The sequence below is a fragment of the Microplitis mediator genome, chromosome 2 (assembly GCF_029852145.1).
Source record: "Microplitis mediator isolate UGA2020A chromosome 2, iyMicMedi2.1, whole genome shotgun sequence".
Taxonomy (NCBI): domain Eukaryota; kingdom Metazoa; phylum Arthropoda; class Insecta; order Hymenoptera; family Braconidae; genus Microplitis; species Microplitis mediator.
This window is the reverse complement of record NC_079970.1, coordinates 11,131,432-11,149,541: the sequence shown is the minus strand read 5'-3', so window position 1 is coordinate 11,149,541 and position 18,110 is coordinate 11,131,432. Positions and strand designations below refer to the sequence as shown.

Sequence of the window (18,110 nt, the reverse complement as noted above, 5' to 3'; positions counted from 1 at the left end):
TCATTTCAAAATTCCTAAAGAAAATAACAGTAGAATCAAAACGCGTAGTCAATTGAATTCCATCAAAGACTCAGAAGCAGATCAACTAAACAGTATAGGGACGGTACAGTCTTCTACCTCACCCGGTAATAATAACTTTGCAAACAATAATTCTAATAGAAACAATAATTTTAATAGAAATAATAATTTTAACAACAATAAAAATTTTCATAATTCTAAATACACTCAAAATCCTGCACAGTCAGATTCATCTAGTAAAAATTTGAATTCTGAGTCTTCTACCTTATTAAATAACTTTAAGTCTATGATGAAAACCATTTTAGAAAAATTAAATCAAACCGCTGTAAATACGTCACCGGGAGAAGTCAATTCAACCCCAGTATCACCAAATATTACACCAAAAGCTCCTGTCTGCGGTCGTTGTGGAAGAATTGGTCATGTTGCTGAAGTTTGTTGTGGGCCCGTAACTGATGAGTTGCGTATTAAAGCAAGATTGCCTCTTCATGCTCGTCCTCCGATTCCAAAAAACGCGTAAGTGCCCTGGTAGATACCAACCACCTTACCAGGGCTTCTGTGTCAACTAATAACTCGGATAAGCTCATTGAAATTAATAATGATAAACCTGTTTCGTCGCAATTAAATCCTGATGCTCCTAAATTTATGATTAGCAATGGAAAATTCTTTTTAAATTATTCTACTGCTGCTGATGCTCCAAAATTGGTCGGTAACGTTGCAGAAAATCTCAACGTTGATTTCATTGACTTGTCAACTCCTCTTGATCAAATTACTGACAAGCCGGCAGATGCAGAGTCCAATTGGGAGACGAGTTCCGAAGCTTCTCAGCAAGTGCGAAATATTAAAAAATCAAGAACTGAAAACTCGATGAAAACCTTAAAATCAAAAATTAAAATTCTATAACCCCGGCGCGTGGTCCTTAAATTAAAACTAATAAAACTCAATTAAAAAATTCTTTACTTGACCTCAAAATCGAAGAACGGCAACGGCAAACTGTCACGAAGTTTGAGAATGAGTCAGAGACAGACGATACCCCTCTCTGTGATCTAATGGAGGATAGTAGTCCTTTATATGACTCAGAGATCGATGAGTATCGCTTTGATTCAAGTGAAGAAATTGCCCATACCCCAAAATTTACGATACAAATTGATGCAGACAATCCACAAAGTACATTACTACCGATGTTCAGTAATGATAATAAATTCGGCTCTATGACGTCTTCAGCAAGCCTTAAAGCACCGTCGACAGTCAGCTGCATGATTGCAAAAATTTTTATTGGCAAATACGAGCTGGAAGCATTACTGGATAGCGGGAGTGAGCGCAGTTATATTTCTGAGGTTGTTTATGAACAAATCAACGAAAATCAACTGCAAGATCTCACGCCTGATCCCACTATCACTCACGGAGTAACGATGGATAACTTCAAGTCCACGCAAACACGTGGTGGAGCGCCATTTAAAATAAAACTAGATGGTCATGATAGCATTACTTGGTTAACTGTCTTATCTGAATTATCTACTCCAGTAATTCTTGGTCTTGATTTCTGATAGCTAACAGATATTCAAGTAAATTCCAAGGAGAATACTTGGAAATGAAATACCAGTAATGTCACTCATTAATTTTTCTCTTGGTCTGGATTTACAAATCAATCAGCATTGAATGTACTATCTTTAGCTGAACGGGTTGATCTTGAAAAATTTTTATCTAACGAATTTGAGAAAAATAAACAAGACCAGTTGGGTCTAACCCATGTAGTTCAACATCGTATTGAACTAACAGATGACACTCCAGTGCGTACTAAACCTTATCGCAGAAGTCCTCCAGTAATGAAAGCCATGCACGACAGAGTTGACGAATTACTTGCGAAGGGTTATATTCAGCCTTCGAATAGTGCTTGGGCAAGTTCACCGGTAATGGTACTAAAGAAAAACAATACTTGGCGCATGTGCATCAATTACCGGCCATTAAATAAAGTAACGAAAAAATCTGCTTATCCGTTACCGATTATGCACCGCATCTTATCAAGTCTTCAGGGTGCGAAAGTAATTTCGGTACTTGATTTCAGTTATGCCTTCCATCACGTTTTGGTTGAGCCAAACAGCCGTCAATATACCTCCTTTTGTGTATATGGACGAGGGTTATTTGAATGGATCCGGATGCCATTTGGTCTTACTAATGCACCTAGTACTTATCAAAAAGTCTCTGATACGGTACGACGAGGAATCATTGAGTAGTTAAAAACACAGTTTTCTAATACCCCGGGAAAAAATGATCAGACCTGACCATGCCTGTTCATGTATGATCAGGCCTGAAATCAGACCTGATCATGCCTGTTCATGTATGATTAGGCCTGAAATTAGACATGATCAGGCCTGACCATACCTGTCCATGCCTGTTCATGTCTGAAGCGTTAAATACAGTCAGGTCTGATCATGCCTGTTCATACCTGTCCATGCCTGTTCATGCCTGGTCATGTCTGTTCATGCCTGTTCATGTCTGAAGCGTTAAATACGCTCAGGCCTGATCATACCTGTCCATGCCTGTTCATGCCTGGTCATATATGTTCATGTCTATTCATGTCTGAAGCGTTAAATACGCTCATGCCTGATCATACCTGTCCATGCCTGGTCATGTCTGTTCATGCCTGTTCATGTCTGAAGCGTTAAATACGCTCAGGCCTGATCATACCTGTCCATGCCTGTTCATGCCTGGTCATATATGTTCATGTCTGTTCATGGCTGTTCATGTCTGCTCAAAGATCTAAAATTTTGTTGACCAAGAATCTATCACGTATAAGATTTTCATTACTTGAAGTTCATACGAAACTTACTTTTCAACTAAATCTCTTAGGTCAGTGGGTAGCGAGTTACACTTTCGAGCGCAAGGTCCACGGTTCAAATCCTGCACACGCCCGAATTTTTTATTTTTTTTATTTTTATAGCAATAATTATATACATGTATAATTGAATATAGTTATACATAATTATATATAATTATATAGGGTCATTTTTTGTATATAATTTTTTTACCCAGATGGGCATGAACAGACATGAACATACCTGATCAGACCTGAACATGCCTGATCAGGCCTGGTCAGGCATGGTCATTTTTCATGTCTGATCAGGCCTGAAGACTCATGCCTGTTCATGTCTGATCAGGTCTGATCATTTTTTCCCGGGACTGAGGCCGAAAATAAAATTTTCGCTTATCTCGACGACTACATAATTGTCAGTGATGACTTTGTGACGTTTGCTACGTAAATATTAAAATCATTGGGTGTTTGATGTCGCAACACGGAGATTTCTAACGAAAAACAACCCTGGGACCTAGATCTCTCGGATGTCCCACTTATGGTGAAAGCATTGGAGAGATCTGGTGGCGTCACGAAGTGAATGTTTAAGGGTAACCTACCCCATTTGGTACCATACTTTCACTTTACCTTCTAAAACGTCCCCTCCAGAGACTCAGGGTGCGCAGTAGACCCCTAAAATCTGTATATAAACCCCCGAGAATCTTCCAAAGACAGTCAGTCACTCTCAGTTGTAACCAAGTAAAGACTGAACTCAGTAGTGCAAGCAAGTCTGTTCTACGCTCGAATAATACCATCATCCAGGTCTAATTGGCACAGAGAAGTTGATTCACCAAGCGAATTGAGCCCCATGGTGGCAGCGGCAACGCTCAACTTGTGAGTACCCTGCAATCGAATCGCTAAAAGGAATTACGCTCAACTTGTGAGTACGTTCCGAACCTGATTCGAGTCGCGAAGAGACTTGTCCATTGCAAGTGACTAGAAGATTCACGGGTCACACCCAAAAAGGGTAAGCAAACGCACTACTCAAAAACCTACCGCATTACTAACACTAGATTGTAACAGGAATTAATAAGCATTGTAAACACATTGGTAAAAGAATATATTCTTCTCTTTCTCTAAAACAAGTTTCATCATTTCCACAAAACCTTTCACTTTCCCAAATCGTAGAGAATAAGACTTCTCGAGGTCTATCCGGCAGCCCACCTCTCTTTCATTCCTAATACCCTAGTAGCCACGCAGGGTAAATAAATTGGGAACCCGATAGAATTCGCATCTGCTCGGCGAATTACTATGAAACAAATCACGCCCATCAAGGTAGGCAAATAAAATACTAATCATAATAAGCATGAGTTACGACACATGTATGCAACCACCCTCGATACTGAGTACGTTGCTTTAATATATTTTCAACGTCTAAATTGACGCGTATTAATTAAACGGGAACAAAGTAACCCGCTATTTTCTTTTATTGATTTCTTTATTGTGCATCGATAACCGCGAATTATCTAATTTAAGTATTAAAATACCTACCCCGGACGTGACAACTTAAAAGAGCATGAAATTCTTCTTCAAGCTGTTTTTGAAGGATTCCGCAAGGCTGGAATAAAAATGAACGAAGAAAAAAGTCATTTCGTATGCTCTGAAGTTCATTTTTTGGGCTTCATCATTAATGAAGAGGGTTTGAAACCTAATCCAGCCTGATTGGAACCGATTGCGGATTATAAACGACCTACTAACCGGAAGGAACTGAGAAGATTTAATGGGTTAGTTAACTGGTACCATAAACATCTTAAAAATGTCGCACAAGTTTAAGGTCCATTGAATAAGTTGACAAGTACTCGAGTTCCATGGGAATGGACAGATATTGAAGAAAAAGCTTTTGTGGAAACGAAAGAAGCTCTATTAAAAGCCGCAACATTGTCATTACCACGTCCAGACTTGTCTTATTGTTTATATACTGATGCCATCAACACTGGGTTAGGCTCTGTCTTAACTCAGTATGATCCAGAACATGACCGGGAATATTTAATTATCTGTTTGAGTCGACCGTTAAATAAAGCAGAAATAAATTACACAACAACAGAGAAACAATGTCTTGCTGTTGTGTGGTCCTTACGAAAATTACGCGGTTATATCGAAAGTCACTATCTATACTGATCACTCCACATTGAAATGGCTTCACTCGCTAAAAAATCCTGCAAGTAGATTAGCAAGGTGGGCTATCGACATTTCTGCTTACGATATTGAAGTTGTCCACTATCGGGATACGCAGAATGAAGCTCCAGATGCACTTTCGCCTCGATATGAAGAACCAGAGACCGCCGATTCACTTGTTTCAGATTCCAATCCTTCATTGCTGTGTGTAATTGCGCAAAATTCCGCTTGATATGATGAAAAAGTCCGCGTCGTTCAAAAATATCTTGATAATTATCGCGAGTGGAAATACGAGAATGATAAGTTGTATTTTTATCGTCCATTAGCTGTCAAGGAAATACTGAGTGAATTAAATCCTTGGAAAGTCGTTTTAACTGAGCCAGAAATTCGTCCAGCTATCGAGAAAGCCCACAATGAAGCACAATCCGGCCATCTTGGGATTGATAAACCTTATCAACGGATACGCGATAATTTCTACTGGCCAGGCATGTTTAAAGATGTCTCATCTTACGTTTCAGCTTGTGAGACCTGCATAATGACCAAAAGTGACCGGACAAAACCGCAAGGATACATCGGAACAAGACCACCAACCCAACCTTGGTCTATTATCTCGATTAACACAATCGGCCCATATACTCGTTCAACTATGGGAAATCAATATGCTCTCGTTATTGAAGATCTTCATACGCGCTATCTCGAAATCTTTCCCCTGAAACAACAATCTGGAAAAATCATAAAACATCACCTGACGGCTGTATTTAATCATTGGGGTCCTCCTTGTCAAATTATTTCGGATAACGGCAAAGAATTCATAAACAAAGACATAATTAATTAAAACAGTCAATTTAATATAAAATTCACACCAACCACTATCAGTCACCCTTGCGCAAATCCCGTCAAACGCTGTAATCGTACGATTAAACCCATGATTGTCGCGTTTACGAGTAAAAATCAGAAAGACTGAGACAAACATCTTGATGATTTAAAGTTCGCGTATAATACCGCAGTACATACTGCCCTAGGTGTATCACCATTTTATTTAAATCACGGACGCGACGCACGACTGATTAATGACACCGATCCTTTTGAGAACTTCGACGTATCTGACGTTACCGTTTGGCAAGCCCAAATGGACCGTGCAGTCGAATTAAGACATTTTGTTGAGTAAAATATGTTGAAAGCTCGGGAACGTACGCGTATACAACATGAGCAGAAATTTTCTGATATTCCAATAGATTTAGAAATTGGTGATGAAGTTTACTATCTGAATAAAAAATTAAGTAAAAAAGTCGATGGTTACAATGTTAAATTGGGACCCGCCATTGTATCTAAAACTTTAGGTCCTCTAGTAGTTCAATTACAAGATGATGCCGGTAACGATATTGGCACATATTATTACAATGATTTAAAAATTCCTAGACGGTCTCGAAGACGTCACTGATTATTTTCGATATATTGCAGATCACTCACCATGAAAGTCAAATTATTTGGAGATTCAGATACTGACGTTTCACCTCATGAGTCTGAGAGTGAAGTATTTGATATCGAAATACCATCAACTCATTTAGTCACACCATCATCTGATCAATTATCACTTTCATCAAACACTACATCAGCACCTACATTGGAATTACGTGCTACTAAAACTCCACCATCAACTGCGTAACCGGCTGCACCTGCAATCTCAACAACAATCGCACCGTCACCAACAGTACCAATAATAGCTGCCACAACATCATCACCGAATTGGTTTATGGGATCCTAGTTTTCGTCATCGCTGTGGCAGACTACCATGAATTTGGAGTTTAATTGTCCATCACCTGAACTATACCAACAGAGTGCAAATACTTTGCCGTCGTCATATATACATATACATATATATATTAGACTGTGCCAAATGAAATCGATATTTTTTTTTTTCGGTCCCATACGAAAATTAGGTTGTCTCACTAAAAAAAAAAATTCTGAAAAAATTTCAGCTCGATATGTCTATTTTTCAGTTAGCGCTCGCGCAAATAAGAATTTTCTAATAAAATTTTTTTTTATGCCAACTTAATATTTTACAACTCATTAAATATAACTGATTAAAAGATGGCCAAGGTGCCATTTTGTAGGGGATTCGATTCTCTACAAAAGTAACTTTTGATCGAATGGAAAACATCAGCCAATTTTTTTCTGCAGCCATTTGAACCTAATTTTTTTTCAAAATTTACATTTATATTTATTATTAATCGCTTAGAAAACAATGTTGCTATGTATGAAACTTATTGAATTCAATTTCTCTCGGAACCTTTATGATCCCAAGAAATAGTTTTCATACTTGAAGTAATAAAGCTAACATCAAACTATTGATATTAACGATATTTCTAACAATAATTTTTCTTCGTTTTGACATTTTTCGCATTTAATCTTTCTAGTAATTTTTTTCTGCATTAGAATATCGTTCGTAATTGTGATTTTGAGATTCTCATACTGCTGATCAAAAATTATTACTTTAATGATAAAAATATACATTGTTTATGATAATAAAATACTACTAAAAATTAAAATAAAGGAAAAAAGAGATGTTTTAATTGTGCAGAAAAGTTTTTATCGATTCTGTTACTAGTTTTTAAGAGCTTATGATATGTCAGAAGACCCTATTGCGAATATAAACTGTACTTGCTCCAAACTAATTAATTAGTTAGTTTATTAATCAATAAATAGATAAACTAAATAACTTCTACTAGAAGTTGTTGCTGCCCATTGTAGGCAATTTTCAGATTGTTTGCAATAGGTTCCCGAGTCGAAATATCGAGTGTGATTCCAGCGCCTCGAGCGTCTCGAGTGTAATCCCAGCGCCTCAAGCGTGTCGAGTGTAACTCCAGCACCTCGAGTGTGTCGAGTGTAACTTTAGCGCCTCGAGCGTGTCGAGTGTAACTCCAACGTCTCGGACGTTGCAAATGTAAAATCCATGTTTTAAAAGCATTACAAACATGAATTTCATTTTGTAAATATAAAAAACGTAAATTAAACGTAAGATTCTCAGTACAGTGAAAATCCGAAATGGTTCATTGTTATGGAATCAATTTCCTCGAAGCAGGTGGTCCTAAATAGATAAGTTTATCTATTGTGGTAGTGAAAAATTATTCGTTTTGGTGTTTAACCTTCCGTTACACGCGCTTTCTCTAGTGTTTCACTCGTATTCACGCCAACTCTATAGGTGCTTTTTCATGCTGACGCTTGATGCTGCTTTTTAGCGTCAAATTCTGTCACGTGATGAGAATTTAACTTGTGCGCCATCCAGAAAAAATGAAGCGATAACTTATAGCGTTTAGCGTCAAATTTAAGCGATAAATAATACACGAGTATCGAAAGTCGATGTATTGATGTCCAGTCTTTCTATCTTTGTACTTTATAATTGATATTTCCCTCAAAACTCATTGTAAATATTTCCCCCGATAACCAGAGTTTCTGATCAGAAAGTTGGTGTACATGAGTTGCGACCAACTTGACGATGAGTTGTCGACAACTTTCAGCTTTTGTGACTGTTGACTGCAAATTGTTTTCAAGTTTTCCAGAAATTTGGCGACAATCTACCACTGCAATCTGTCAAAAACTTTCTGAGAAACTTGCAGTCAATGGTTATAAAAGCTGAAAGGTGTTGACAACTTTCTCAGAAAGTTGCTATCAACTTATGGAAATGTCTACTTCGCGACAGGTTGCGGCAGTAGATTGCCGTCAAGTTGCGGTCAACTTGGCTATCAGGGGTTAAAGAATCAAAGTAACAGTCAATATTACAACTGGTAACGTAAAACAAAAACCTATCTGATATTTCTCAATATTTATTTTAGCACCCGCTGCATTTATGAAATCACAAAGTAACAGCTGATTGTTGTTTTGAAAAGATCGGCTATTATCGATGCGATTCTTTGAGTGACTTTGACGCTTATATGACCCGGCAAGAAAAGCTAAACTAAATTTAGCTTTATCGCTACATTTTTTCTAGGTGGTGCACATGTTAAATTCTCATCACGTGATCGAATTTGACGCTAAAAAGCAGCGTCAAGCGTCAGCATGAAAAAACACCTTATTAGGTTGAGTAGTGATGTGCGGGGAATCCCCGTATAGCGCGTGTAACGAAGGGTTAATAAATGGTCGAGATCGAAACTACTCGTTGTATTAGGCTTATCAACTTTTCGACTGGTCGATTATGTGAGGATCATTTGTGTACATTGTAGTATCGATTGTGACCAATCGAATGTAATCAGCTGATAGGCTGACAGGTCTGATAATTGTTGTTAAAATAAGAACACATATTTAAACTAAATGTTTATTCTTTAAATGATTAAAATGATAAATTTTAATTTAAAATATTTTATTGAAAATGATGGTAAGTGATTAATAAATTTTCAGTGGCGTATTTTATATATATTTCATCTTCTGAGTTAACCTGAAAAAAAAAACTGTTTATTTTTTATTTCTCTACTTAAAATACATGTACTTTAAAGATTTCTACTTATAATAATTAATTTAAAAAAATAAAATTTATGTCAATTCTAAAAAAAACTATTGAAACTAATCTTTGGTAACACTTTTATAAATTTCAATTATAGAAAGTGAAAAAATTTTATTGTTTTTTTTTTTTATCACAACTAAAAAAATTAATAGTAAATCATTATACAAAGCATAATGCAATGCAGTTTTTTAATATCAATTATAACTTAGAACTAAATAGGTTAATAAATATAATTTATAAAAATGAAATTTTTAATTCATTTAATTTATTGTTACAGCTTTGCCGACATCTCAGTAATAAATCGTCAAACAAACTGATTATTATTATGTCTAAAGATTTAAAAGTGTCACAAAAAAATAAATACGTCAATGACTGGATGTGGTTTTGTTCAAAAAATTTTTCACGTGAAAATAATTTTTTAGAGTTTTTGAGTCATTGAATTAATCAGATCAACTCGGCCAACTTATCTGCTGATCAAACTTGAGCTCATTCAGTCATTGAGTATAAAAAAGTGAAATGTCATTGAAATTTTTGTAATAATGCTCTTATAGACATGGAACTTCTAGAGGTTACTTATCATCGATTAAAGTTTGGGAAATAATTGATTCTATAGATTCTATTTTGGGCATACTCGCGTGGTCATCTTTGTACAGCAAATAAAAACCTTCTGGCAAACTGATGAATATCTTCAATGAACACTGGTACTGATCATCGTTTTGGTTGTAAGACAATTCATCGCTTGTATAAATACTCTCTAATGCTATGATTTCATCTTTCTGTTGTTCACTAGCCATTTCAAATTAATTATTTGATAAACCAACAGCTACTTAAATAAATAGAGCTAATATTTTTTTGGTAATTAAAAATTGAAGCGTAAAAAATTATGAGTTATGTTGGTTACTTTATAAAACTAGTCTGTATTTATCAGAAAAATTGCGACTACGTCAACATAAATTTTATTGATCATTATGTTCAATAAAATATTTTAAAATGAAATTTATCATTTTAATCATTTGAAGAATAAACATTTAGTTTAAATATGTGTTCTTATTTTAACAACAATCATCAGATCTGTCAGCCTGTCAGCTGATTACATTCGATTGGTCAAAATCGATACTACAATGTACACAAATGATTTGATATATTAAATTCATAAAATATATATAATATATTAATTTAATATATTAAATTCATAAAAATTCAAGCTATACTTAGTAAATAAAAATTGAGAAAGTTTTAAACTTTTATTGTGCATAACCTTTTTTAATATTTAAAATATGCTTAATTATTTACGATCCTGAATTTAGCAGACAATTAAAAATTTTTCGATTTTTTTTGAACAATTAAATTTGAATAAAAAAAAAAAAAAATAAAAATATGCACATGTAGAAAATTTAAAAGACTATAAGTGCAATTTTTGGAAATATTTTTTCTTTTATAATTTCTCGCTTTAATAAAAATCCAAAAACTATTAGACGTCGGCTAACTTCAGTATCATTAATTATTTTAAGGGTCATACAAAATAAATTAAATAAATAAAAAAAAAAGAATGGTTAGTTTGAAGACAAAGTGTTTGAGATAATGTAAAACGTTATTAAATTAAAAAGATGAAAATATGCAAATGAACATGAACACTTGTACTGCACTGAAAAATAAAACTATGTAAATTCAAATAAAGTAACCTTTAACGGCATTAAATTTATAAATGTGAGATGGTACTGAGTCCCATCCTACATTGTAGTCAGTTAAATGTAGCATGGTAACTGAATAAATGTTAGATTTAAATAGGTCCCATCGGTAACATAGGACTGGTTACCATCCTATAGATTGGACTGACTCCAATGTAAGATCGTAGCCACCACCACGCGGGATTCGACTCAGTCCCATGTTACGCAGCCCCATCTTGGATGGAACTGAGTACAATCTCAGATTGGACTGAGTTAAATGTACATTGTAGCCACTACAATGTAGATTGTAGCAGGTCCAATGTGTAAATTTTTTTCACACCAGATGGGACTCAGTACAATCCGACATTGTACCCAGTCCAATCTCGTTCTTTCCGTGTAGTGTATAGTTATGATATGAAATTAGGCTCGTTCTCTAAGAGTAAGAGTAAAAAAAGACAATGACTATTTTCGATGGAGAACTTCAGATAGTTGATTTGACAAAACATTATGTAGGTAATGTACCAAACTAACCTTCGCGTAAGCAAAGTATGGGAAGTTTAATTAGTATAATCATAATTGTAATCGCTATTACGATGGCAAGACCGGTTATAATGATAGGACGTACAGGTACGTTTGAAACATCATAAGTGATAAAAGAAATCCATTTAAAATATAAAATAGCAGTGAAATCTACAGGTGATTTTCTTTACAATGAAATACAACTGAAAAAAATGTATTATAATGGGAAATGCATAAGTTATGTGGAATAAAAAACCATATTCCCAACATTTTTTGATTTCATTAAAAATTTCAAGGCTATCAAATTATTGGAAGAAATGGTCAAAACAAGAAGCTTGAGGTCATAAATTAAAGCTTACTAAACAAGCTTTAAAAAACTTTTTACGAAAATTGTCTATGAATGTTAGTTTTAAAGTTATATAAGCTTTAGCAGTGATTAAAAACTGATTTTTACGAAAAATCATGAAAATTTCAAACAGTCATAATTTCAAAACTATCCAAACGATTCATCCCATCTTTGAACTTGATCAAGGTAATTGCCTATAGAATAAGTGTAAAATTTCATTAAGATCCGATAAGAACTATGGGTGCTATCGTAATGACAAGACCAGTGATAATCATAGGGATGAGAGGTACATTTGATACATCATAAATAATAAAAGAAATACTTTTAAAATTTAAAATAGCAGTGATATTAACAAGTTATTTTGTGCACAATAAAATACAATTGACGAAACTGGATTATTATGGGACAAGCATAAGTTATGTGGAATGAAAACCATATTTTTAACATTTTTTGATTCCATTAAAATTTTCAAGGCTATCAAATTATTGGAAGAAATGGTATAAATATAAAGTTTAAGGTCATGAATTAAAGCTTATTAGTCAAGTTTTAAAATACTTTTTACAAAAATTCTCTATGAATTTTAGTTTTCAAGTTATATGGACTTTAAAAGTGATTAAAAACGGATTTTTTCGAAAAATCGTTAAAATTTGAAACAGCCACAACTTCTAAACTAATTGACCGATTCAGCCCATCTTCGAACTTAACCGTGGTAATTACACATAAAATAAGTGAAGAAAATTTCATTAAGATCGGATAAGAACTGTAGACGCAATCGTGTCCTCAAAAGTCCGTTATATCACATAAATATGGGTCATTCCACCAAATAAAATTATTTTTACGGGGCGACCCTCGCAGATTTGGTTTAAACTTCGTGGAGGTGTTCTGTATACTAAAATAAAAATTCTCTAAAAATTTGAGCCTTCAATGTGTAGCTGTTTCGAAGTTATGATTTTTTGAATTTTAAGAAAAATTTTTTTTCAACATTTTCATTAATTTTTTTGAAGGAAAAAACTTTTTTCAAAATTCGAGGCCATAACAGTTTTTTGTAGGAAAAATTCTCAGCTTTCCAATAAAAATATCTATTTTTTATTTTACGTTACAGAAGACTTTAAAATTCGATTAAAGTGGAAAAAACGATTTTTCTGACTGTGCGGCGCGTGATACATCGAAGTTAATATTTTTTTCTGAAGGCTGAGACTTTTTCCCACAAAATATGTAATTTTCACGATGTGCATATTTTTTGTTTAAACGAAGTGAAATAAAATGTAAACTCTCTATGATTAAAAAACTTTAATTTTCGAACTTTGCGATGAAGTTGATACATTTTTAACATAAGCGTATCGTAGGTTATTATTGATAGGTGAAAAAAAGTGTAATGATTGGGTGCCTTTCACCGTTTTTGACTCCAAGTATCGTACGTCTAAAATATCCTTTTTCTGTAAATACTCTTAATTTTTTATGAAAGTAAAATCAATACCAGTCAAAGTTTTAGAAGCCCAGGAGTAAAGATCTTGCGGTGTAAGGATATGTTTTTTGGTACCCATTTGCAGTGAAGCTCTGGCAGCAAGTCGTTTTACTGTACCTGCGAGCCCATCGCATGGCCCTTTACCATGGGCGGTGGCGAAAAAATGCCATTCAGCATATATTTGAAAATCATCATTATGATAACACATGTTCATAAATGCTTTTTTATTCTTAAATTGCTGTGGCGCTCCGTCTGAGAAATAAAAAAGCTTTTTTATGACAGCAAATTTTTTTTTCAGATAAGCAATAAATTGGTCTTGAAACAAATAAACTAGAATTGTGTCATGTTTGAGGCAATCAGAAATTCCAACTAGGCTGCAATGTTTGATAACATTATCTTCGTTAAAATAAACGACCATTGGAAATAAGGTAGCCTGATCATTATTCCAATGAAAAGCTTGAGCTGCTTCTTGTGCAACAAATGCATAATTTTCTGCAAAATCAAGAACTATTGCAAACTCACCGACTTTTAAATTTAGCTTCAAATCTGAAAAATATCGGCTTCGCGTTTTCGCTATAAAATCGTGTTTCAAGAGTTTTTCAAGATTCAACATTAACGTATCAATGAATTTTTCTGAATCTAAAACGACATCAACGATAGTACATCGATCTGCAGATGTCTACATTTTGTATTGGATTTCACCAACATCCAATTAATCAAATGATGCATGAAAATAGCTAGCGATTTTTCCGCTAGTCGGACACCTTTGACAATTTTTGAAGTAGCAATTCCGTCGGATTAGTACAAACCAATTTTCTTAAGAGATTGTTATAAATCGGCTGAGATTCAGAAATCCATGGACTATTTTTGGCGATTTTTAAAAAATTACATCCTGAAAAAAAGATTGAAATGAAACAATCATGAAATTAACAAAGATTGACGCACTGTATGTAATTTACAATTACCTTCCAGCATTAACTTTACATTTTGATGTATAGTACATACACATACAACGTGTGTACCACTACTTCCAGCAAGGATACAGTGCCCAGGTCTTAAACTTGCAAATCTTGAGAAATGGATCGGTACTGAATCATATTTAGTCTTAAGGGGGGGGGGGGGGGGGGGTAGGGTTTTAAATGCGAAAAAGAAGCATATTTTTGTGATTTTTTTCCGGCGAGATGAGTAATATAATTTCATTAAACTTAATCACATATTATTGTACAACTTTTGAAGAATATCAGAAAAAATTTTTAACGAAAAATATTGATTAATAAGCTGGTGACGTTGATACTCCGGAGGCGCCTCGAAAAAAAGTCGTTTTGCGGTGTACATCATAACTCGTTACCGGATCATCGGAAAACAAAAAAATTAATATGCATTTTAAAGTTGATGTATTTCTCGAGGTAACCACGAAGAGTTTTTTTTTTTTTTTTTTTTTCAATTTTTTGCAGCACTTGAAAGTGAAAAACGTGATTTTAGCTCAAAAAATCGCGGTTAATTTGTTATTAAAAAATAGAAAAAAAAGAAAAACAAAAAAAAACTCTTCGTAGTTACCTGTTAATTTATGTGAAGAAGTAATGTTCAAATTTTCAAAGGGATCGGTTCAGTACATTTTGAGTTATGATGTTCACGGACTTTAAAAATACCGTTTTCGGGAAAATCCATTTAAAGTTTTTTATTCGTGAAAATTTGAAATAAACTATCAATCAAAGAATATGAATTTTTATACTTATATTGAGTCATCAGTTTACATCCTTTGAAAGACACACTGCCGGAGAAAGGGATTCGGAAGAACAAAGAAAATTGCAGCTGATTTCTACTAGGGGTATGTAGGGACAGGTCGGGCAGGTATAAAATTCAGGTATACCGGCCGGTCATTTGAAACGCTGTAATTCCGTTAGTTTTACTCGGATTGATTTAAAATTTGTACACAATATTCTTGACATATTGCTCATTCAGAAAAAAAATTAAAAAAAAATTTTTTTTTAAATAATTTAAAACCCCTACCCCCCCCCCCTTAAAATTTTGGTATAATTCCTTTAAATTACACAAAATTAATTTTTTTTGGACTCTACTACGGACACCATCAGAATTCTTCACCGATTTAAAATCCTTCATGCCTGCTAATTGCTTTGAATTTTCTTCACTTTCGTAAAAATCAATCACAAGTTTCCTAACATCTAGGTTAAGTAGTTGATTACCCGAAGATCTTATAGGATCAGAATTTTCATTACTCTCCTGATCAGCTTCTAATTCAATATTTTTTAGTTTCTGTTTCAAGTTCACGGCCTTTGTTCGAGAACAGTTGAACTCGCTCTGTATTAGACTGATCTCCCAACTATCGGGTAAAAAGGAAAGTAATTTATTTTTGATAGAACTAAAAAAAAAGACAGTGAATATCGATAAGAAAACAATTGAGTGATTGTATTGTAAAAAAAAGTTACGTGTTTGTTTCAGCGTTATATAATTCCTTCAATTTAGCTATCATTGATCTATAATCTTGACTAATCTTACGGTATGTAGATTCAGGTAATATTCCAAATTGTGATCGAAATTTATTGTCAAGAGCAGCGTAGCTCTCATCAAGTTTTTTTACTCCATATTGTTTTTCAGAGTACAATCTAAAATTAAATATGAAGAAGTGTGATTAAATATGTTCATGTTGGTACAGTAATAATCAAATTAATATAATGAATCATACTTATTCTTTTCAATAGGAGAAATATTTAAGAATTCCTCCAATGAGTGATCATTAAAATCGCACATATTAGCACTAAAATTACTGATAGTTCTAGTTACAGCACTTTCTGAAGTACTTATTTCCTCTGATATACTTAAATTCTCAACACTCACTTGACTTGACATATTTGCTTCTTCTTGTGGGTCTGTTGGAATAAATTCTTTGACGCTAAATCGACAGCGAACACATAAAAAAGAAGTTTCATCCGCTTCAGAAAATTTCCAAAGATCTTGCTGTGGGAATTTGCGTAAATCTGTTGTATCTTTTTTATCTGAATATATAAATTACACTAATGGAAAAAATTAAAGGATCAAAAAAAAATTCTAAATTTTTAGGCGATTTTCAACAGGCTCTAACTTTGATAGAAATGGTCGTACAAGAAATAAAAAAAAAGGAAATTGTAGCTCCAAGTGTCTACTTTTTGGATTAGAACTTCAAAATTTTTTAGCGTCAGCAGTTTTTGAGTAATCTTAGAAAAACCAGCGACAAAAAAATTTTCAAATGTAAAAAATTTTTTTTTTTGGTCTCCGGGCGTGGGAAAAATTATTTTTGCTTAACCACTATGAGGATCGCATACCTTCATTATTCAGCTTTAGTTTCTTTTTTTATGGACCTTGATACGTCCACTTCTCGCCGAGATATCGGTCTTCAAATGGAAAAGAATCCTTTGGTCTTTGATTATCGATATCTCAGAAACCAATAATCGCAAAGAAAGTTGATGGTGGGTTTTAAAAACTTGAATAAATTCCCTTCAACGATTAGCCATTGTTTTTCCGAAAAAAAAATTTTTTCCTATCGTCACATGAATTTAAAAATGCAACAAAAAAAGGGCTTTTTGTGTTTTTTTGGAAAATCAAGCGCTGAAACGAAAATATTGTGGAAATCGATAATGTTGACTGTGCATTTTATAGCTCAATATGTCCACAAAAACCCTGCAGAGAGCCAGATTAATCCAACCAGCCGTTTTTTTGTTTCACGCGATCAAATTTTTCAAAGAATTAAAGGATCACGTTTTTTGCTCTGAAAAGCTCATAATCTTTAACAAGATGGAAAATAACATTTTTTCGGAGCTTTGTCCACAATTTTATTGCGAACAATGCTTAAATTTCCAAAAAAGAAAAAAGTTTTTTTTCGAAACAAAAATTTCAAAAAAAAAATTTTTTCAAAAAATTTTTTTTTGGAATAACTGTAGGAAATTTACAAAACCAACACCCAATAATTTTTAACACGTTTACGTCGCCGCATTCCGTGATTTTACTGATCTCTCAGACATTAAATTCAAAAAAATTTTTTTTTTTTTAAATTATTGTTTCGAAAAAAAACGTTTTCTCTGGTTTACCCGCTCTAGCATTATTTAATTATTATTTTTATTTCATAATCCCTTTCCATTCGCACTTTAAATGGAAGGGATGCGCATCACGTCGACGCGTAAGCATCGACGTGAGTATATAAAAAGGCCTGCGCGCCGATTATCATCAGCTTTTTCTTATATATTCTTCATTATGTCTTTATAATAAATTTAGTTTACATTTTAACCTTTTTAATTTTTAAAACTTTACCTGCTTGTCTAGTAGTTTCTAAGCATTGCTATTAGATAAGTTTAGCCCATAGCCTTTACTATGGACGACGGAAACCCCGTACGGATATACCTTGGTCTATCCTGTGTGATTACACACCTCCTAGCCTATAGCCTTGTACCTATAGAAAACGGAAACCCCGTAGGAATACAATTACTGCATTCCCGTGTAAACCTGCTTGCAGCTCCTAGCCTGTATAATTTCCTCACAGAAGACGGAAAACCCGTGGGGATACACTTTTATGTATCCTCGTATGAGTTATTCATACACCATAGCCTGTGTCCTTTCCTCACAGAAGACGGAAACCCCGTGGG

The 18,110-nt window shown here is 34.0% G+C and overlaps 2 protein-coding genes across 5 annotated transcripts in view; both read right to left on the bottom strand.

Annotated features, from left to right (window-relative positions):
• LOC130663026 (uncharacterized) overlaps positions 1-18,110 on the bottom strand; it is a 490,048-nt gene that overhangs the window by 372,146 nt on the left and 99,792 nt on the right. The gene's annotated exons all lie outside the window — the stretch shown is intronic.
• Positions 10,049-16,471, bottom strand: LOC130678392 (uncharacterized). Its single transcript, XM_057485543.1, has 4 exons — positions 16,181-16,471; positions 15,924-16,100; positions 15,487-15,856; positions 10,049-10,255 (listed from the first exon to the last, which is right to left on the bottom strand). The coding sequence occupies exons 1-4, from the start codon at positions 16,342-16,344 to the stop codon at positions 10,049-10,051; spliced, it is 918 nt and encodes a 305-aa protein (XP_057341526.1). The 5' UTR covers positions 16,345-16,471.

Excerpts from the sequence above, each read along its gene's own strand:
- LOC130678392 (XM_057485543.1), bottom strand. The coding sequence starts at position 16,344 with ATGTCAAGTCAAGTGAGTGTTGAGAATTTAAGTATATCAGAGGAAATA. Across the intron at positions 16,101-16,180 it reads TCTCCTATTGAAAAGAATAA|ATTGTACTCTGAAAAACAAT; the intron begins GTATGATTCATT and ends ATTTAATTTTAG. Across the intron at positions 15,857-15,923 it reads TATAACGCTGAAACAAACAC|TTCTATCAAAAATAAATTAC; the intron begins GTAACTTTTTTT and ends CTTTTTTTTTAG.